At 36.7% G+C, this 23,541-nt stretch overlaps 1 protein-coding gene across 1 annotated transcript in view; it reads left to right on the top strand.

Annotated features, from left to right (window-relative positions):
• The window catches only part of LOC103178026 (glypican-3), an 88,279-nt gene that overhangs the window by 7,228 nt on the left and 57,510 nt on the right, over positions 1-23,541 (top strand). The window contains exon 2 of the mRNA XM_007892506.2: positions 4,102-4,263. Coding sequence (XP_007890697.1) covers positions 4,102-4,263 — 162 coding nt within the window. The remainder of the gene's footprint in view (positions 1-4,101; positions 4,264-23,541) is intronic.

The following is a 23,541-nucleotide window of genomic DNA, read 5'->3' as shown; positions in this document are numbered from 1 at the left end:
CTAGAATCTTATTTATATACACACACATACACACACACACATGTATATAATGTATTAATCCACATTCATGAGAAACATACAGATAAATGACCACATAAATTCATTTATATAGCTTGTAGCAAATGACCGAATGTTTTGATTCAGTTGAGTTGGTTATGCAAACATGTGTGGAGCATTGTCCTTAATATTAAGGCTCCCTGTATATATTGTCGGTTTGGCTCAGTTGGCAGTATTGATGAGTATTTGTTAGTCAGAATGTTGAAACTCACGTCTAGGTAGATTTTGCAGTGCTGTACAGGGCTGTACTGTGGGAGTGCTGCATCTTTTGGATGAGATGTTAAACTGAAGTCCCTTGTGCTTGTTCAAGTGAACATTAAAGATCCATGGGATTACTCGAAAATGGAATGTAGTTTCTCTTGGTCCACTACCCATCAATCCTCGAGATTAATTGGTTATCCTGTTTATGGAATGCTGGTAGCTGATGTGGTTACTGTGTTTGCTTACACAAATAGTCGCCACACTTAATGACCATTGCTGCACAGAATGATGAGACATATCAACATGATAAAGTTTCTATAGAAAATTATCTACTTTCTTTTTATTATTATCATTTCTATTTTCATTTATTTATTTATTTATTTTAGTATTGGAACTCTGATTTCAAACAGTGCAAATTCTTGAGCTGTAATGGAAAGGTGGGGAATATAAATTCAGATTAATCGGTTTCTAAAGGATCAAAAACTGAATTAGATAGATATTTTAGAGGAAACACTGGCCTGAGACTCAAACTGTCAAAATTGCCACTCATAATTTTAGAATTTAGTGAAAAAAATACCCACAGGCCTTGACCTCAGCAGTAGATATGTTCTAAATGTTCTTTGATGACATTTGAAAGCTTTTTATAATTTATGCATCTGTGATGCACTCAGTCTTTACACTTTCTGTTCTGTGAAAATCTATTTCTAATTCTGGTAGTGGTGACATGAAAGCGTGCTTCCAAATAAGTCAGATAAAAGCATTAATATTAATTTGGAATCCCACTGGTAAATACAATTATTTTACATCTCTGCACTGCTTCAAATACTGTTTCGTGTCACTGCTCTTATGGCAACAAACTGCAAAAATAAACTTTACTCTTGTGTCAACGAAATGAATTGGGTCACGTGCATATAAGCAGTCTTGCAAAATGTGAGACTGATGATTTGCCTGACTTCCTGTATCTGTTTGCTACAGAATAGTCTTTAGAAACATGAATTTCACAATTGAAATGTTTTTTTAAAACAAGTTTTGAATTTATTTGATTGCTCAGTATCTTTTGAGAAAGATGGAGCCAATCGCCAGCTCAGTCTGTATGCAAACATAGCGTGGAGTCCTGTGGCTCAGTGGTTAGAGCACTCGCTTTGCAAGCGAGAGACCTGGGTTCAATTCCAGGCAGAGGGCGAAATCTTGGGCAAGTTTCCTTACTCCACAAACCTAATAATAATCCCTCCAAAAAACAAAAACAATAATAAATTGGTCATTTTCAATCCAAATTAATGTGGGACACAGCTGCGTTTTGCCCACAAATATACGGTCAATTCACTTTACAGCATATTCTGTGAAGCGCTTTGAGACGTCTAGAAGACGTAAAAAGCGCTATATCAAATGCAAGGATTATTATTATATCCACAGTAAATATTAATAAAGAGTTCACAATGGTGATGGGGAAATATATTCCAATAACTGTATTTTCAGGCGATTTTCATATAGCTGACTCATACATATATTCTCCCCACGAGCATCCTGTATTTTATAAATGTTATTTGTTATTTATCAGTCACTTTGCTGTACCCTGCAGGGCATGTGTCCTGGGTTTTCTTCTACACTCTTGCAAACTCGCAGTCGGGAACCACTGTACTAAGATCTTATTTTAGCACAGAATTCCCTTTTTTTGACCGTGACTAATATAATGCAAGTTTTATGCTTTAGCGTTAGCATTTGTGTTCTTAACTTTGTGCTAGTCCGGCGATGTTGGTGATAATAATGCTGCAATCTGTACTACCATATCAGCCTTGGTTAGAAATAGTGAGGAAAATTCACTGGGGAAATGCAAGGGCCAATCCACAAAAGTTGTGGATTTATTTCTGGACTTTGTTCCCATGAGGAGTGCCGGGGAGAGATGCTAGGAACATTATAGAAAGGGAGGGAAAGAAGGCAGGACAAAGACAGCATTTGGAAATGAAAACACATTGGAAAAGAATAGCTGATCCTTCAGACCAGACTGTAATATCATTCTTTGCATTCTTCTTTCCCTTATTGAGCACTGGCTCATGTCCTGATTGGCATTCCTATTGTGTGTGAACTGCAGTTCATGAGCTGTCAGGACCTGTATCATTCTAAAACTTCATGTCCTGCAATGTTGCATCAACTGTACTGATGCTTGATGTCACATTTGCTGCTGAATTTTCTTTAAGTGACTGTCAAAGTATGATCCTGAGCTGAGTGTTTTAAACGGTATTGCTTTCACTGTTTCTCACTGGATCTCTCTAATTGACGACTCATAACCTATCTTGTGTTCCTGGACCCCTAACTGATAGCTTACACTTCTTCATGTGCTGTGTCATACTAACTGACAACTTGTGTCACTACAGTCTTTTATTTTCAGGTTTTGCTCACTAATTTCGTATGTTAGTACTGAATGGTCGCACTCTCACCTCTGAGTCAGAAGGTTGTGGGTTCAAGCCGTATATTGGGACATGGAGTCACATAGTCTAAGATTTGTTTTCGAAAAGAGAAGGGAGTTTCTCCTGGTGTCCTGGCCAACAAATTGCCCAAATAAAATTAGTCACTCACTCCACGGCTGTTTGTGCAACATTGCTGTGCACAAACTGGCTGCCGTGTTTCACCCACAAAACACAAAATCAATCCACTTTACAGTATAATATGTGAAGCACTTTGGGACGTCTTGATGATGTGATAAGGCACTGTATCAAATGCTAGAATTATCATGATAATTTCTCAGTGACCTCTAATGTGTTCAGGTGTGCATTCAAATAAAAGTGGTCATTCACTTCATGATTGTTTGGGGAATATTGTTATTCGCAAATTGTCCATGTTTGCCAAGAAATACTGTCACCACATTTTACAGTAAAAATCCTGTGAAGTGCTTGTAGACATTTTGACAATGTGGTAAACACAATATCAAATGCAAGGATTATTATTTATACCAAAAATTCTCCCTTCACTGTTCACTATTTTTATTATCCATACCCAGCTACACTTCTTAGCCAAGCTGCTTTGTCGAGACGTAGTTTCAGATATATCAACAACAAAATGACATTTGCATAGTGCCTTTCACATTGGGATGAGTCCCAAGACACCAGTCAGTGTTTCAGACCCGAATTGGGGGTCTGGATTGGGGAGGGTGGAAGGTAGGGGTGGGAAGGAGGTTGATCGAAAGCAAGGTTGAAGAGGAGGATCTTGAGATGGTTCTTGAAGGAGAGGCAAGGGAGGGGGTGAGGTGGAGGGACTGCGGGATGGAGTTCCAGAGGGTGGGAGTAGAGTGGCTGAAGGCCTGCCCGACAATGATGGGGCAGGCGAGGCTGGGGACGTGAAGCAGGCCGGAAGGGAGTTTCTTCCGCTGAGCGGAAGGAGCGAGCAGATTGGTAGAGGGTTAGGAGGTCGCAGAGGTAGGGAGGAATAAACCAGTATAGCTGCTGATCTTTTGATTCATGCACCGTATAATGAGGAAACATAATCATTATGTATATTCAAATGTAGAATTTTATAATATATCTTTGTTCAGGTATTTTCTAGTTTCACTTTCTTGAACTTGAGTCCTCATTACACATGTTCAACACAAATGCAAAGGTGTTGGAAGATAAGCCAACTGAGTAAGATTTATCTTAGAGGATTGATGACGGGGTCTTAAGACCAATGAAAATGTCTTTGAGTAAGAAATAATCCATCATTTCTCAGTGCGAGTGGAATAAACATGCACTTTGAAGGCTTAAAATTGGAGCAATAAATTGGAGTCAATGTTTACAAAGAATTTTTTTTTAGTATTCAAATTCTTTCCAGTTCTGCATTGCATCTAAAGGATTTGCATTTCTGTATTTTCAGGTTCCGACTTGCAGGTCTGTGTCCCTAATGGTCCAACATGTTGCACAAGAAAAATGGAGGAGAGATACCAACTTGCTGCTCGTCAAAACATGGGGCACGTTCTCCGGGCTTCCAGCACTGATTTAAAGTTTCTGATCTTTCAAAATGCCGCGCTTTTCCAAGGTAAGTGCAACATTTTGCTTTGATGTATCCGCTATTACAATGCTTTTGATGGAACGCTTCATTGCAGTTAGGTTTCAAAAAGGCGTGATAATGGGAATCACCATTTTCATGCTTGACAGATTCACTTTTCACGTAGAAAGGGAAAATAATGCTCGAAAAGAATGCAATACGCTTTTGATACAGGACAGATCAGTGTGCTTAGGAGGGCAGTTATTTTAACTCTAAAATGGTATTTTATCTTAAAGTTGCAGACTATGATAACACAATCCCCCTTTCAATTTGGACCCACTCCCAAATATGTTTTTAAGTATCATATATAGAAAATAATGAAGCACGTCTCTTTTAAAGTCATTTCGTAGATTTTTTCTCAGACAGAAGGTCACTCTTCCATTACGCATAGAAAATACAATGCTTCATATTCCTTTGTGTAAAGAAATTACCCAACCTGGTCATTATTTCAATGAAAATCATTTTAATTAAGATTTCCTGACAAATTCCAAAGAATATCCTTTGACATTGCTGTTTCCTCAAGAAAGAAGAAAGTCACATCCGAATATAATAGTTCCAGGTTTTTATGATTGCTGATGAAACTACTTTTTTGCTTATAAAGTTCAAAACAAAGAGAAGAACAAAACATTCATTTGAAAGTTTAGTATCTTCGATGACACTTTGCATCTTTTATAAATCTAAGATTTACATGAGTTACTGATGTGTGTGTGATCACAGCTGAGGTGGATGGATTGTAATTGGGAGTGAGACTTTTGATTTTATTGCCTCCCCACTGTCTTTAGCCCAAGGTGTTGATATGCCTGAAGAGCTGCTTCTAGGTTTGATTAGTTATCTTGCTGCAGATCAGGGATTGAACCTGAGGCCTTAAGGGGTTTGTATGGCTTTCTTTTACTTGAGCAATGGCTTAACTAATGGAGCCACCAGGAAGCTGTGATGAAACCTGTGATTCAAATGCCTGTGAGTCTAAAACATCTGACTTCAAAATTAAAAGCTATTTTTCCTCAAATGATTAATTTTTCTTTGTGATCATTTGTTCCTGCTTCCAATTTGCACTCTGAGGTTAGGTTTAGTGTCAGACATGAGTGACAACTTCTGCCACTGAACAAATGAAATTCTAGATATCTCCTTCTCGAGTATGTGTGTGCTTGGGGCTAAGAATTGCCAATCTGGATTATAGCTCAGCCATCCTTGTAGACTCCACGGATCCGCTGTACACTTGACAGATGATCTGGAGTAGAAGTATTTGTTGACGCTATGTTCTTCTTTAGCAAATTAAAAGGTAAGCAATTCATGTCCATGATCCTGATTTTGCAACTTAAAATAATCACTAAGGTTGAGATAACCATTAAAGTTGAAATGATTTTTTTTCTTTCAAGTTATTATCTTTAAAAACATTTTGTGCCTTTGAAGGTCCACTTTAAAGTGAGATTAGTTTTCTTTAGTTCATTTTGTTCATTTTCTAGTAATTCTGTTCCAATCTTGTGATGCCCAGAATATTGATTCAGAGACAACTTTTCCGAAGATTTTGACTAAAAAGAGAGTAAAGGGTATGTGTCGTAACATAAATATTGAAGGTTTAGAAAATCTAGTTTTCCATATGATTCAATAGGTAATTAAACAATATTGGCTAAGAAATAACTAATTTCAAATTTCTGAATCTCAACGTGCTCAACAAGATTCACTGTAAAGTGTAGTAACTGTATTTTTGTAGGTAAATTGAATGATGTCATTCTGTTGAAGTGGAGTGGTTCACTCTAGTTTCATTATTTTGCATGTTCACGCCCCCCACCCCCACATTCACATTCAAACGTCAAGTTGTGTGTTGTGAGTGTCACTGCCGTGACAAAATTATTCCAACTGAGACAATTTATCTTGAGTGATAGGTAATCTTGACACTTTACTTGAGGTACAACTGGTGAATTAATCCACTGCTTCTAGTCCTGAGCTAAATTTTCTTGTTCCTATGGTTGTTTTTATATTCATCAGAACTACAAAATACTACAGGACATTTCTTGCATGTTCTGGAGACGTGTTTAAATGTATTGGTATTGGAACCCATTACATTATCATAAAGTGGAGTGTTACTTGATTGGAATTAAACATTTAGGGATTAATTTTGTTGTTGCTGGTGGTAATGTGAAATGATTTTACAAAGTAGGTTCCCTGTTTCCTAGAATATGCAATGAGTTCACAGCATATTCTGGGAAATGGAAATCAGGTTTGCAAAATTGCTCAGTGTTAGCAAGCAAATTAAATTACAAAATATTTTCTTGAAGCACAGAATGATTGCTAAGTGCACATATAGACAAGGCTCTTATTGCCATATAAGCGTATCCTCATTTTAAAACATTTCTTGAGTACATTCTTAAAATAAAATGTGTTATTCTATATTTTTCTTTGCTTGGAAGGGAGAAGTATCATGCATCATTTTGTCACAATGTTGTAAAGCGATGATATTACATTTCAATGCAATTTGCAAAAGTATTTTTTGAAAAAGTTTGCACCTCCAGTGACTTATGGACCCCCAGTTTATATTATACTGTAATTTCTGCCATACTGCCTGCGCCTTAGGACGTCCCCCCAACCTAAAAGGCGCTATATAAATGTAATTTTGTATTGTACTGTATTTCTATTTTTTCCCATGCACAAACACATGGTATGTTACTGCGATTCCCATGTGACGTGAAATGTAAAACAAAGCATGCAAGGTGTTAATTTCAAGATGGAAATATTTGGAGCATTTCCAAAGCGACATTTCATAAATTACCGAGAATCAATTGACTGCAAACTGTCTACGATGACATGTCTTAACCATACAGAAATCTTAATATCAGTTGAAAACTTCTAAAGGTAGTCAGCTGAAAAACAGCACGTGCTTGTTCATAAAACAATGGCAAAGTCAAGAGTGACCCTCATTTATAGGCCAGTTGAATTTCTGCCTGCATTCAAAGTTTGATTGGAAGTTTATTAAGCCCACACAGGCTGTTCACCTGTACATTCTGTTTAAAGGTATGTAAGATTGCTATGGAAATTATTTCAACATTTTTATACAAATTAACAAGTTTCATCCGTAATAATAAAATTCCATCTTCACTGTTCATTTTTGCTTCAATGCATATATTACATGACCAGAAATTCCAACCGTACTATAATTTCCAGGTAGGGTGCTTTCTGAACTCTCCATTTTATTCTGTAACAACTATAACAATCAGGCGCAAAGAGCTCTGCCTTTAAACCCATAGCCAATTACTGCATAATTAATCAACATCAATCTCCTGAAATTGCATTAATTACAGGAACTGTTTTCAGTTCAATAAATCGCCTCACTGCCCTTGAACTAAGTTCCCTTGCCTTGCTTCCTATTCACCTCATGGCTGTTTTTAGATCTTGATGGTGCAAATACTGCAGTTGCGATATGTAATTGCAATAACAGTCACCAACCTTGGCAGCAATTGCTTGTGAAACATTTTGACATAATAAAACACAATAAAAATTATTTTATTTATAAATTGTTTGCTCAGTGTTTGCGAAATTGTTTGCTACCATGCTTGCTAACTTTTAAAAACGGAATTGAAATGAACTCCACTGGAGTTTGAAGGCTTATTTATATTTCACTGAAGCTTTGATGTCCTCTCAGAATTGATTCACTCCCTAATTGTGAATTTCATAAAAGACTCGTTGTTCTTGAGTATTTCATTTAAGTACATTTTCTTAGCTTGGGTTTCGGTTTTGCTGAAACTTGTATTACATTCATTTGAACCAGCAGCAATATATTACATAATGTTTCTCACATGGAAAGCAGCTTTCAGCCAATAAGTCAGACTGGCCTGAAGTGAGCTCCAAGCTTTTAATGATTTTATATTGAGCCAAATCATGAAGGATAAAGTTTCTATTCCTCTCAATCTTAATTTCCAATCATTCTTTAAACCCCATGCAGACCTCATCTTATTCTCATTGCATTAGCTTTCTATAGATGCACAAATGCATTTTTTTTACTGAATATACAGAATTTTCAGAGTCTCCTGTTTGTAACTTAGAAATAACATAAGTTAAGTTGCTCCATCCTCAAACAACCATTTGCTTACGTAATGGATTTCTTTACCTATTCCTTAGCTGGTAAATCCTGTCTGCCAGGCACTAAAGTCGAAATCTACCAGAGGAATAGCTTTCTCATATGTAACAGCTGCAGCATTTCCCTCAAAGGAAATCTGCAGGGCCGTTATATGATCCTCCCTACATTTTAAGCACTGCTGCCTTAATCTCGTAGGTCAGGTCACATTGTGGAAAATGGTCCTGGAATTGAGCACTGCTGCCTGTAAATAATTCCCTGGTGCAGCTTTTCTTCATTCACTCTTCCAAGCTTGTATTTCCCCATGTTATTTTCAGCAGTTTTTTTCTTTTTTTAAGTAGTTTTATCAACCAAGGATTTCTAGATACCTACAGTGCCCAGAAAACATCTGCTCAGTGTCTGGGCATGGAAACACATCCTGAAGGAGATTGACCCACCAGTTACAGTAGTTACTCCTATTTTATTTGGAATATGGTTCGTTCATCTGACCATCAATCTCATCTTTTCTTCTTTTGGCTCTTTTAACTACTTGGTTATCAATTTTCTACTTCAGCAATTCTTTTCAATGCTCCTATGAACGGAGTGTATATGAGAAGGTTTTGCCACGCATGAAGAAGTTCTCATGAATTTTGTATTTTTTGTTCAAAAGTCCTATAAATTAGTGGGAAACGCAAATCAAAACTGTACGCACATGAACAGACAATGTAAATACACAGTGGGTTGACTAGTATCTCAAAATGAGTTACTACCCTTTTTAGGAGTTTCCAGCATGTTTGTTTTCATTTCAAATTTCCAGCGTTCACAATTTATTTTCTAATTTTTTGTGGTATGACTTCTTCCAGCGAAATGGGAATTATAGCTAGTTACCAGAGGCATCTTTGGGCCAATCTGTCATGCTCACACTTCGCTATAGTATATTGGAGTACAACTACATACAGTATGCTGAGAACTATAGCTCTCCGAATTATGCTGTGAAAACAATGTACGATTGCTTGATTGATATTATTTAGCAGAAGAATGGCTTGAAGGTTTAGGAAAACATCTTGGTTTCTGCAGTACTGAGGCATTTCACTGAGACCAGAACTTGAATTAAAGGCTTCACTAACATTTACACTTGATCTTTGCCTGAGGATTTTCTTCCTGCAGGTTTCCTGGGAGAGGAAGAAACTGCTTGCTGGGAAGGGATCCTCTGGAGAGCTGCATTAGGGTGTTTCTGGCAGTTATTCAAAGAGCAATGTATGAATTGTTATTGTAGGTGTCTGAAGCCTGGATAGTTTTTCAGTTTGACCAAGGACCATTTTGATCCAGAGCTCCAAATGGCCCAAACACACACACACACATCGAGGATCCGGATCAGCCTGTACAGCCTGTTCCTGAGAAGGGAAAGAAATGAAAAAGTAGCAGAGAAATTGCCTTCAATCCCATCCCATAGTAAAGGGAGAATATTTTATTTATAATACCCTTATATCTGCCCTGAAGAAAACCTTCTGATCTCTTCTAGTATAAAATTCACTTACTTTGTGATTGACAGTTTCTCATTCCTTCAGATGAGCTGATAAAATGAGATCCTTCTGTTTGTTCCAGTGCTTCATGTGCAGTTTAAAGATTCCTGATTCTGTACATTTTGAAGAAGATTATTAATAATACTTCAACTGTGCTTCCCTAGCAAATGCCAACATTTGGAGCACAACACCAAATTTGTATTTATATAGTGCCTTTCAGATTGAGAGGACTTCCCAAGGCGCTGAACTGTTTTGTGCTATAACTCTACAATTATAAAGAATTGGATTGAGACGAATTTCACATAGAATTGAAAAGATAGTTTACTCACCCCCTCCATCACCAAGTCACCTAGTGATAATTCCTTTTAGTTATTTAATTTTAAAAGAGGGACTGATGGGGAGAGTTTTTAGCAGAGATTATTTCTAATTTTAAAAAAAGTCATTATTGGTAATGGATTTATTGCCAGGTATTCAGGAACATTTATGCTACAAAGGAGTCTCTTTCACTCTCTTGTTCTACAATCAAAACAGCAATGGTTTGTGAACTGTTTTAAAATGAAGATCGATGCAGGCTAAGAATTCCTACCAAATACAATACCTTCTTATCCCAATTCCACATCAGCAGAAACCCCCAAGTGGCCTGTGGGACAACAGAGCCTGTTGTAAAGTTAAGTAGACTTCTTTCAAAGGAGATGTATCAAGTAGATTCCGGGAGCTCTAATTATATCAGACGGTTGGCATATTGCAGAAAATCATCAATTCTAAAATGTATACTTTATGCAGCTGTTGTCCTAAAAGACATCAGTAGTTGTGGAGGAAATTGTTTCAGATGTTAGGTTACAGACTGACTGTTTCAGTTGGATGATTTATTTGGAGCACAGTCTTGTGTTTTTGATGTTTCTTGTAATTCTTGATGAAGAACTGTAGTGATGACAGTTGTCTCTGATAATTACCGGAAGCAAGCCAACTTTGCCTTTATATGTTCATGAACATTATGTGTTCATTCTTCAAATCCTTTGACCTTTTACTCAAGATATTGCCTGTCTCAAAATGCAAAATCACAACTGAATTGACTGAGTGTCCCCTCATTACCTCATCAGTCCTTACTTATTTATCTTTCACTATTGCTCCTGGAAAGCAATATTCAGTACAGCCTTATTTACGTTATCTGTGAAAATGCATTAATGAGCATCTTCATCACAGAGAGATACAGTAGAGTTAGGTATCTCCCTGTTGATAGATTTTCTGTTGTTGCAACCAGCTCTTGTTCCTCCAGCAGCTCTTCAAGTATTTACTTTCTCTCACCTGCATCTTCTAGGTGCACGTTAACTGCTGACATCTGGGGTGTATTAACTTGGAGACATCTCTAATTTATCCTCCTCTCTTCTGCACACATTTGCATTCCTTGTGCTGTAGTTTCTTGTTCTCAAAATTCTTATTTTCTCCACATCTTCCCTATTCTAACAGAGTGGGGTTGCGCGGAGAATGATAAGCACAAACCTGTTTTCTCACCACTTGCGATGAAGCATTATTGAAACTGTAGCACGCTGCTCTTTCAAAACACCGTCAACTGCAATCTCTATGTTTCAATTGAGGATATCAACGATAACCACTGAAATAGTTGCTGAACACAAACGCTATAGTGTGTGTGCACATTTAACTTTTAAACATCATGCTATCAAAGTAAGAAATGTCACTTTTTAAAACTATCTTGGTAGTTCTACAATGTTATTCCAATAATGGGGCCCTACTGGCAGTAGAATTTCTATTGCCCTGCGGAAACTTGGCTTTGAAGTCCCGTTTGTGCAACTTGAATACCTTATCCAGAAATCTCATTAAGAAATACTATACTTTAGGCTCTATTGTGAATGTTCCTCAATGTTCCATCACAACGCAGCACTGTGTTTTATCATTTCACACTCTGCTGTGTTCAACTACTAATGGTACTTGTTAATTCCTGTATATCTGCTATTACTTGGCAATTGTGCAGAAAGAACTTTTAAATCAATGCAATTTCAATTACCTTCTTTTCTCTGTGAGATGCTACCTTTAAAAACGGACTCTTCCAGAGATCATGCAGTATTAATAAGTTTGTAGCACATTGATTTCATTTCCACTTATACAGTCTGACAGTTTTGACATTTCTTGAAGTGTAAGATTTCAATTTGCTTTTTTGCTGAAAAATTAATTAGCCTAGCACTTTTCCCTTGGTGTTACCTTTTGTGAAAGGATAATGTTAAATAAAATTAAATGTGAGGTTTCTATATATTTAAAAAAAATGTCAATACTATGGAGACCAATATGGGTGGAATTTTTTTTCTCTCTCTCTCTGCTTTGCACAGTTATATCATCAAGCACTCTAGGTTAGTTATTGGACAAGCTCACCTAAGTTGAAAAGCTGCTCCTTTCACACAGTATGTTTTATATTGTAATGCCTTCAACCATGAGAGACGCTTGTTTTGGTGCATAAATGTACGCAACTGTAATATAAGTTGAGTGAGTGACACATCATTTTAAAGCTGAAAGAGAAGACAATGGACCTGTTCCAAGTTTCAACCAGTGTTTTTCATGAATCTGTTAGTGGTGTGGAGTGTCTCGCTCTCTCACTCTCCACTTGCATCTTCTGTGATGATACAGGTGAGATCAGGAAATTGCTACACAGCAAACTGTAAGTGTGATTTAATAGAATCTAAACCAATGGTTGTGTCAAGTCTTTACACAGGGGCAGGAGTGTTGGGCAGGAGTGTGTGTCAATCAATTAGCCCAAAGGATGTTTTAGTGGCTTGGGACATCCTCCCAATGTCAAAAAAAACTTTACAAATGTAATTTTGTTGTTGTTTCAGAGAGAATTATTTCATTTAATTTGTCCTGCTGTATGTATAATTGTGTGTGTGTCCAAAGCATCTGCAAGAGAAGATGCAAATTTAATTCTGTGCTTCATGACCCTTGGAAAAGTGTATTTATTTTCAATTAAAAAATAATTGTTTTCATAGGGCAAGAATTACATGTATAATTCAGCATCTTTAATCAACTTTGTGTTTGTATTGATATGTTTTAAGGCTCACGCTCCTGGCAGGCCTGCGGAGACTCAATTCTTTCTGAGTGGCTATTGCTGCATATTTTCAGCTCATTTAACCTTTTTCTTCTGCTTTTTTCCTTTCTTTAAAATTGATTGCATGCCTTTCTGCTTCTTTCTTCCTTTACAACCTATAAGACTAGCAATACGTTTTGCCCCTTATCCACGTGTAGTTTATTTAAAAACAGAGCACAGTTTTGTTTCCATTTAATCAAACAACAGATTTGATTTGATTTGATTAAACAAAAATGAAACTGTAGTTGATTTTGCAGCTAGTTGACTTGAGCTTTAATGTCAGTTAAGATTTTGGATGTGCTGTACAAATGTCTGTGAACTGTATGTGCCCTACATCTGAGAACTTGTGTAAACAGGGAATGCGGCAGCTGTACAGCTCACAGAGGTGCCAAAAAGTCATAAAACATTAATGGGAGACAGACATTATCCAGGCACTTAACAATTATGGGTTCACTTTCACTGAGGCCACATGATAAAGTACTAATAAAGAAAATTCACTCTTATTTTGGAATTTGTCAAACTCATTGCAGGAGACCGTTTTAATAATCTTTTTTAAAAAAAAGACAAATGTCAATATCGGGTGATTTTGTTCAGGTTTTGATTGATCAAAGAACGACTGTCTTTGGAAAATTGGCAATTTGCGGGTATGGGTTGATAATTTAGTTATGGCACGATCCTGCTCGTAAGATAGTTTGGACTAAAATAGTTTAAGTAGACTTGCATTTATATAGCATTCTTCTCATATGACAATGTCTTGGAGTGATGTAAAGTGATCGTTGAATCCTGAGCAGAGGAGAAGGTGGAGGTGACCTTTGGGTGATTGAAGAGGTGGGATTTAAAGTAGATGGAAAGTGGATAAGATGGAGGGTTTGAGGCAGAATGTTCTAGAGATCAGAGGTTTAATGGCTGAAGCCTCAGACAATGATGTTGGGTCGGGGACACACAACAGGTTTGTGTTAGCTGAACAAAGGGTTGGTCAGAGGAGAGGGTTACAAGCAGGTCAGAGAGATTTGTACGTGAGGGTGAGGATCTTGATGTTGATCAATTTGGAGATAGAGAGCCGGTGGAGTCTGGTGAGGATGGGTGTGCAGAATTTGATGCAGATCAGAGGTGAGGATATGGGTGGCAGAGTAATCAGTGTAATATGGGTTTGGCCAGTGTCCCACAAGCACTTTATTTCTCCAAAAAATAAAATGGGGACAGAAAATATCGCGTTCCAGGATTTTCAATATGTCGATTTGCTCTGAACACAGGTGGAAAGGTCATGGTACAACAGAGGAAGCTTTGGGCACTGGTTAAGAATTAAGTTAAGCGTTTGTGGAGTTCTTTGCTCCAGAGATATTTTACGTCACCTTGGCTATAAAATAATGGTCACGATTCATGGGGTATCATATTTTCCCCTGTACATCATGTGCATCTTCCTGGGCTAAGGACAGTCAAGCATTACCATTTTATCTTTCTATTCCAAGCTTTTTAGCAAGTTAGGATTCTCCAGAACGTAATTTTCTGCATTCATGTATGAAATATTTACGAAAACAAAAATTGCTCTGTTTACATTTTTTTTGAAGAACTGTTATTAAGTCCCACAGAAAATATGAGAATCAATGTTAACTGTTTAATTATGAAATATAACCTTGTCTTGACCCAGTCATTTTGAAGTCAGCTTGTTAAAGCTTATATAAGTACTTTATGGAGGAATAAATAATTTAAAACATAATAAATTATTTAGGAACAAATTGTGTAGAAGCAGGATAATTCTTTAAATGTCTCTGAATGTGGGTTTTAGTCTTCAGCAGTTCACAAATGTAAGGGACTGATGGAAGTACTTTCTTGAGAAAGGTGATATTTGAGCTGCTTTATTTGGGAAAGAAGCTAAGAAACCATTTTGAGGATAAAGTGGTGGAAGTATAGATTCGCCTTGGGTATTTTGTGGTTGTACTACAGAACAAGCTGTTTAGTTTTAATGCTAGCAACTAAGTGTATGTGTCAAAAGTGTATGTAGCTAACTGTGGTGTGGTGTGAATCCATGGGGGTTGGTGGGGGGGAGGTGGAGGGAGAGAGAGAATTTCCTAGCAAGTGACAATGAATTGATGCAGCAACGTCTGCGATTTGCAGTAAGAAATGTTGCCGCTTATTCCTTCAATATTTATAATCCTTGCATTTGCATTTTGATAGTGACAATATTTCCACAAAGCACATTTCTGAATCTTGGGATTTCAGGTTTTGAAGGAACACGACATGGACCTCCAATAGATCAGAGATCTCTGCAATGCATCTGAATGTACTGGATGTACAGTAAACTCCTGATAACTCATCACTCCAAGGGAAAAGGACTCAGTGACGAGTTATCCAGAATGGCGAGTTAGGCATATGTATAAATATATGAATAAGTGTGGCCGGGATATTGACAGCATGATGACTTCAGTGGTAGTGACAAGTTAAACCGGGGTCGAGTTATCAGGAGTTTACTGTAATTGTTTTAATGGAGAAACTCTTTTTAGCTAGTTATTTGACTATTTTGGTGTTATAGCTGCTATCTTAAACACCCAGGTATGGCACTGTCCAAATCTATCACACCATATTTTTTACATAAACACTGCAGAACATTGCTGGGAGTTTGTATGCTATTTTATCCTTCCAGTAACTGGCAGTGGTACAAATAAAACCTACACTAAGTAGGTGGTAATCTGTTACAACATTTGCTATGAGAAAACACAGGCCCTAATCTTTTGCTAAGTGTAATTGTGAGTATGATTTATTAGAACAAATGCTGTTTGTCTTGATTGTGTACTGAAGCACAAAGTAAAACTGATTGGAAAATAAACCAGAAATCTTTTTCCATGTGTTAGTTGAACGTGGAATGTAGAGAGAGAAAGAGCTTTCAATTCTGGTTGAAAGCTTGAACTTAAGGGTGCTATATAAATGTAAGTTTTTGTAGAGATATACACCACCTGAATAGGATGTTAACATTCTTCCAACAAATTAATGAAAGTTTTTATCACTGTGTGATCTCAATGTTAATACTATCCCCAAAGCATTGCCAAGAGCTCACAGTACTTAAAACGTATTTTTTATTAAGCGATAAAAAATGGAGTTTAGAGGCAGAAAATGAATAGTTAGTTAATGAAAATTAATTACTCTTGTACCTTGGCACTGGCAGTCAGAATAGTACCAAAGCTCTAGAAGACATTTTACAAGAATCTTGAAGACTTTTGCATAATTTCCCTCTCTTTCCCTTCCTCTCTGTTACCAGACTGTTGACGAAAATGAGTTCACCATTGTGAACAGCTCGGAACCCCGCTCTGCTTATACGAGTGGCATCTAAGTACTCTGAAATACTCTCAATGTAATCTGACATTGTACCACTAATCCCACAGGAAAAACTGTTGCAGTGGAAATGCAAGGTCAAGGCTAATATGTCCTGCACAAAATAATTTTTTCTTGTGCCAATTTCCCTCCACCACTTTTGTTTCACTTAGTTTTCCTTCCACTGGGTATATGGTTCTGCAACTATTAGTTGCCCTTCAAGAACAACAACTTGCATTTATATAGCGCCCTTTACGCAGGGTAGCTTCAGTAGCAAGTGGCTGTTATTCACATGCGAGACTATGATGTTGAGCATTGAACGAGCTGCGTTACCCCACAAAATATATACAATCAATTCACTTTACAGTATATCCTGTGAAGCGCTTTGAGATGTCTCGATGACATGATAAGGTGCTATATCAAATCCAGGGATTATTATTATTATTATTTGACAGGATTTGGTTTGAAACTTCTGTCCAGAAGTGTCCAGTGACTGGTTGCTGCTGTAATACACAATTGTTGCTCAACTTGAAAGGAGCAGCAGACTTCAGACAGAATTTGATAAAAGTTGAAACACTAATAATCCAGTTCTATTGCAAATAAGTTTCCAAGTTTAAACCCCCCATTGTTTCCTTGAAAAAATCATTAAAAATGAAAGAGTAGTCCTGAAAGGGAGGATAGATTAATAAAGAATGAGTGAGACAGATAACGAATGACCCAAGAGCGAATGATAAGGAACAAGATTGTTTTGAGGTATAAGGCTAAATATTATTGTAGCGTAGCTGATAAAGGAAGATGGCACTACAATCGAAGGTGTGGGTATAAATAAAACATGCTTTGAGATGTGACAATGGAACTCAACTTTATAATATGCTTTTCTGACCCTGACACTTCAAGGCAGCTATAGGCATTAATAAACCTTTACTTAGAAATGCTGAGGTTGCTGATGTGTTCAGTGGAGTTTTTTTTGTTCTGAGCCTGAGATGGAACCATTGAATAAAAACTTGGGTTCACAATTAACATCCTGTAAATTGCATTTCATCGAGAGGGCTAAAGACACTCTGGCAAAGTACATCCTGAGCCATTATTCATCTCACAGATGAGAAAATTCACCATGAGTGGCATTTTGTTGAATAACAGATAATGTTTTAAAGCAAATAGATTATATTACTAGTGGATGAGCAGGCACTGTTTTTCAGTGCTGGATACAAAATTATTGTTTTTTTAAGGCTGCAAAAGCAATCAGAAATATTAAAGCTTGTGAATTTTTTTTCACATACTTTACACATGATTTTGTCAAATTGCTTTCTGAAAAATCCTCCCATTTCATCTGTTCCCCGCTTGTCAAGTGTAATCCCTGATCTGCACATTTTTTCCTAATCATTGTCAAAAACATATTTTTTAATGTTGAGTTAATGTGTTTTGAGCAGCAAAAAAGATTGAAAGGATGAGCATCGTCTTACATCTGCTTTCTGGAATTTTACTCGGTACATTTGCACAACAGGAGATCGTTTGCCTGAAAAATTTTCATTGTAATATTTTCCTTTCTGATTCATTCCAATGATTCCTATTGCTTCTGTCTTTATGGTCCATGTTTATTTACGAATGCTAAAATGTGCTATTATGCTCCAGCTCTGATATGACTATTGGGATTAAAAGACAACTATTTTATCCAGATTATGGATTTTTCTAAAGTCGTGGTTTGAGAATATGGAACTGAACAAGCACTTGAAAAGAACTGCAACACACCTCAAAAATTCTAAGCGTTACCCCTTGTGGTCATAATACCAGTTAGCCCATACCACTTGTGCATAGAAGACTACTCTTCATCCCAGAATAAGCAAACCCCCTACAAATTACATTCCTCATTAGTGCATACTAGGAATGGAGCTCTGAAATTCCTATTCCCCACTGAACCAACCACTCAGTCCCAGGAAACGGAGACAGTTTGCTACATGGTCCATGAAATATTGTCCTGAACCCCAGTTCAAATCTGTACCAAATGAAAGGACGTGAATTGGCCTTTCCTTTCTAAATGTAGAAATATTTTGTTATTGGCTCCAGTTCTTGTCTTCTTCCTTGCTTGATCTTGCTAAGATTTGTGAAATAGCTTACTCCTGGACTATCCAAAATCCTTTAGCTAAATATATAGGTTGAATGTAGGCCTTAGAATGTTAAGCACTTGTGGGTTTGTGGCCAGGGTGGAAGGAGTGGCGGTGGAAAGGTAAGAGAAAAGATTGTTCCAGCAACAATGGACTCATGTGGCAAGAGGAGATGTTTGTTAAAGCATTCAATTAATATCCTGTAGCCTCAGAATTGTGATGCATACAAAATAACTATTCAAGCAGTGCATATTACTATATTACTACATCAAGAGTTAATTTACTTCTCATTATATAAACTTGCATCATTAAGGCACTTAATTCCTCTTGAGAAAATGCACTTGCAGAGGAAAGGTGACAAAGTTGCAGAAAATTGTGCTTTATTTGCTCCACGTATTAAGTGCTAAGCCATTTTCAGCATGGATTGGTACTTGAAGGTCAATAGATTTGTGCTGAGTATCTTTAATTGTAATAAACACAACGTTCACCATTCATTTAATTCAAATCGTGTTTTATTCATCACACTTCTAATGCTGCATTAGAACCCATGCAATATCTTCCCAGCACTGAGATCAATGCAAGTTTACAGACATGATTCTATCAAACAAGTTGAAATTGCTTTAGAGGATCTGATTGCACAGCCCCGAATTAGCAGATCTTGAGGTTGATAAATGATGACTGATACAGGTTTCCAGGAAGGGCGGTTGAGACAAAGGATGCTGGACTTCTTTTAAAAAGAAGCTTGATATTGTGATGGAAGAATAGTGGATGATTTTCTGGAAGGATGAGATCAAATTGGCTAAAGGAACTTATTCATACAAACCTCTCTTGTGAAAAAGTAGAGAATATAAAAAGAGAGTATAAAAGTATATAAAAGGTAAAGCAAGATCGCTTTTCTTTTGAATTCACCTTCTCAAGGTGATATTACTAGCTGTCCAGAAGCATAGATCAATTTGCAAGCGTGCACCTGCATCCACATTTATATTGCATTCCCAGCTTAGAATCAATGGCATTTCTTTTACTGTTTAGTTAAAAATTGAGACTAGTAAGTGAAACAAAATGTTGTCATATTTGTAAGTGAAAGAATGTGTTGTCATCTATAGTAATTCATTGGTTTTGCAGAAAACATAATAAAATGACCCACTGTGCTTTAGTGGCGATGGTTCTAAAACTTTCCATCACTGGCCTATGAGCTCAATGTAATGTCCTAAGAATGATAAAAGAGAATGATCAAATACATAGATTTAGGAAAACTATTTGAGAATCACATTCTGATTCCGAGAGTTAACTCTTAATTATTTGGTGCAAGAAATGTGTAATTGAATGGGATATAGGCTACATTTGACTGTCCAGCTCTGAGTTATATTGTTGTTATCAAGAGCTTTGTGTCATTAAGAAAATTAATATTGATTTTCAACTATAACATTGCATTGTGCTGCAGCTTTTTGCCTTTCTGGCGGAATATAAATCGATGGAAAGCCGTTGTTTTTGATGCTGCACAGATGCTGTGGTGGCATTTATAGATTGCAAGTCGAATGATAGTTGATCAAATGAGCGCTCTTACAGGTCTAAACTTATGTGATTAAATTGTAAATAAAATGATCCTAACATAAGGGGAGAATGACTGCCACTGAAAAGATTAAGGTATTTAATTTAGAAACTGGATATCCACATGATTAGTATAACAAATAAATAGTTTTATGTGCTTATTTTACAACATAAATAAATAAGGTCCCATTGAGATGTGTTTGAAATTTGTTGATGTGGATGAAAACATTCATTCTTAGAAGTTTGTAAAATAAACATACATTATGTCTAACAAGCTTTGAGATTAATTTTTTTTAGCAATTAAATAAATCTACTGCTAATGGAGATTTTTTTAATGGAAAACACAAATGAGCTCGGCAAAGGTTTTGTGCATTGATGTTAGAAGCTGTATTTGACCTGATGATTCCTTGTGTCAAGAATTCTTGGTGTTACTATGTTGCCCGGAAAGGTATTGGATAGAAGCTCCTTGGGAGGGAGGGAAGAGCAGAGTGTAAGGCACACATAGTCCTATTTAGGTTAGTTATACTCCAAGTTCTGTGCCAGTTCAATATGAAAATCTTAACCAATTAATGTAAAAGCATCAGTGTAAACTGCATTTACACCAATTGTCTAATTTAAGGTCACAAAGTGTCAGCTTTGCATGAGCTACGTAACTGCAGCCAAAGTAAAACAAACATTTTAAACTTTAAATGGAATTAAACAGCACTCAAATGAGTAAACTCCACCTGTAGAACATGGCCAGTTAAATAATTTCCTGACTGACTGTACAGAATGTAAAGCTGCTCTTAATATAGTGGTGCCGTAATGTTGATGGAAATACCTGTTTATCTCAGCCTGTTTCGATTTGTGAGAAAACAAAACAGGGTTTGATAATGTTACTATCTTCCATTGAGTACTTTCTGTAGACTCTCTCTCCCCCCTCATCCAGTGCTACATATATGGAGTTCTGTAGCTCAGTGTTTAGAGCGCTCGCCTCCCAACCCGGAGATCCCCGGTAGGGCGAAACTTTGTGCAAGTTTCCTTTCTCCACACGCCTCTGTTTACCTAGCACTAAGTAGGAACCCACTTGTTAGTTGATTGGTGGATTGCTTTTCCAGGGGTAATAATTCCTTCAAAAAATAAATAATAATAGATTGATCACTTAATCCACGACTGTTTGTGGGACACTGCTGTGTGCAATTGGCTGCCGCATAAAATATACACTTAAAGTATATTCTGTGAAGTGCTTTGAGATGTCTCGAAGATGTGTTAAGGGCGCTATATCAAATGAAAGGATTATTATTATTATATGGTATGGACTAGAGGCAGATTGTTTAAATAGCCAAAAACATTTACTTCCCTGATTTTTGAAGATACCCCAAATTATTTGTGATGCCATTATGATTGATTGAAATTTGCTCTCCAAAGGATAGAAAGTGAAACCTAAAGTGGTTTATCTTCTCCAGGGTGAGTGGTTGCAGATACAAGTTCTGTGGTGCTTTCATTTACATTCCTTTGATGGAGCAGAGAATTGTACTGAAAACATTGGTGGTGTGATGTGACAAAACAAATCTCGATAAATAACCCAAAGATTTGCACGTTTTGAGGTGTCCTCCCAAAGTGAAAGATGCTATATAAATGTAAATTGTATTGTATTTTTTGGACAGTGAAGTTAGAGAATGATTTAGAGCTAAATGGGAAGAGTTGTTGATGTTGCAGATATAAGAAGAATTTTTTGTGCTTAGAGTTGCATATTTCTATTTCAAATTACAGTTTAAAAATGAGAAATTCAACATTGTTTTGATAATAGAAAAATGCTTTTGGGTTGAGGGGGCGTTTCAGGGTAGCAATAATAATTTCTTGCCCTGAGAGGGACTAAATTGCATTTTGGAAAGATTTCATCTAACATTTGTTTGATGGTTTTGAAATAAATAGTTGTAGGTCAAGGCATTCAGGACTCAGTTGCATTAGGTATTTCTTAAAAGCAAATGCCATTCAAAGTCTGACCTTCTGATATGTATATATTGTTTGGGAAAGTAATTATCTTGGCTGATGCAATGGCAATTCAGTACAACTTCACTAAAATATAAAACATTATTTGGGGAGATTAACTGGTAAGATTTACCTCAGCAACCTTACACAGTATTTCTTTCTTGTCTGAGACAGATGGGAATAGTCTTTCAACCTGAGTATCTTCTTACTTAACCGTAATGATTAATCTTTGAGACAATTATTGTTTTCTTGAGATGAGCTACACGCCAGCAACAAGCCACAGATGAATATGGAGAGGGCTAAGTCAATTACCAATTACATTGTTTCTGTTTCAGTGTCAATTAATAGTGGAGTTAAATATGAAATTTGTCATGGAACCACTGAGGCTGTACATTTTCCTCGCTATCAAGATGTTAAAGTGTTTTGCTACAGTTGCCATTGTACTTCCAGACCGAGCATTCCTTTTCTACACAGCAATATGAATAATAACCCTTGCAATTGATATGAATAGAATGCTCATATCATCAAACTCCAATTTTAACATGTTTCGGCACATTTCAGTATCAGAAATACTGCACCTCAGACAAATGATTCAATCTAGCCCGGCAACCATGTGGGGGTTACACAATGGCATGAAAAGAAGCCCAAGAGTGGATTTCATGCTTATTTTCTCCATCTTGCTTTAAGGAAGTGAGAGGGAAAAGAAAATTGTGAAAGATTGTGAATGTGCATAACTGTCGAGTCTTGTATTGTCTTCACATTAGGTTATAGAATAACTACATTGCCTATTATTGATTTATGCCACACACAAGTTCACAGCTAGTGATGATTGGGATTGCTTCCTCCTCCTTCAGTGCTTTTTAATCATATATTCTCTCCTGGTTACGATTTCCTTCTGCGTTGTTTAGCAACATGTTAATTGCATAGGGCCACTGAACTCCAAACAAATGTTAGTTGAAATCAAATATCCAGGCAAGGGAGTGTACATTGTATCATAAAACAAATGTGAAATTATCATTAAATAATATTTTTATTTGAAGAGATACAAATTAATAACAAGGTGCAGTACAGATAGGGTGCACTAATTTTCATGTTATATGGTGCACTTGATACAAAAACTTCATACGAATTGAGTTGCTTGTTGGCAACTGGTTTTCTTCTTGAATTATAAGGAGAATTATAATTAGTTTGTGGGTAAGTGGAGCAAGAATTACCTGGTAGTATTAATGGCTTCTACAGAAAATAACTTCAATCCTCCTTAGTCTGCAAAATGTACATATCTACCTGAGAAATGCTTTCAATACATATCTTTCTTCTGTTCATAAAACACAATTAGGACAAAATAGGGATTTTATAGACTGAGTATCAATTTACAGTCTCTGTATTATGTTTGACGAGACTGAGATATTTCTGAGCATTCATGTTCATCTTAAGTCTGACGACTACAACTGGAATGAGTAGGAAATGAGTAGGAAATTAAAAAGCATCAAGCAAGACAAGAGATTAGAAGAATTTATAGTGCTTTTTCTTATCTTCATAAATATAGGATACTATAAGCCTATTGCTTTGAACAATTACGGTGGTAGGTGGAGGCTCACAAGTGTCCTGGAATTCTTTAATTAAGTCCCAGATCAGTAGATAATGGTTACTAATCAGTATAATTGCCTTGAATTCTCATTT

Source organism: Callorhinchus milii, unplaced genomic scaffold (genome assembly GCF_018977255.1).
Source record: "Callorhinchus milii isolate IMCB2004 unplaced genomic scaffold, IMCB_Cmil_1.0 Scaffold15, whole genome shotgun sequence".
Taxonomy (NCBI): domain Eukaryota; kingdom Metazoa; phylum Chordata; class Chondrichthyes; order Chimaeriformes; family Callorhinchidae; genus Callorhinchus; species Callorhinchus milii.
Note: the sequence above shows the minus strand (reverse complement) of the source record. Positions and strands in the feature narration are given on the sequence as shown.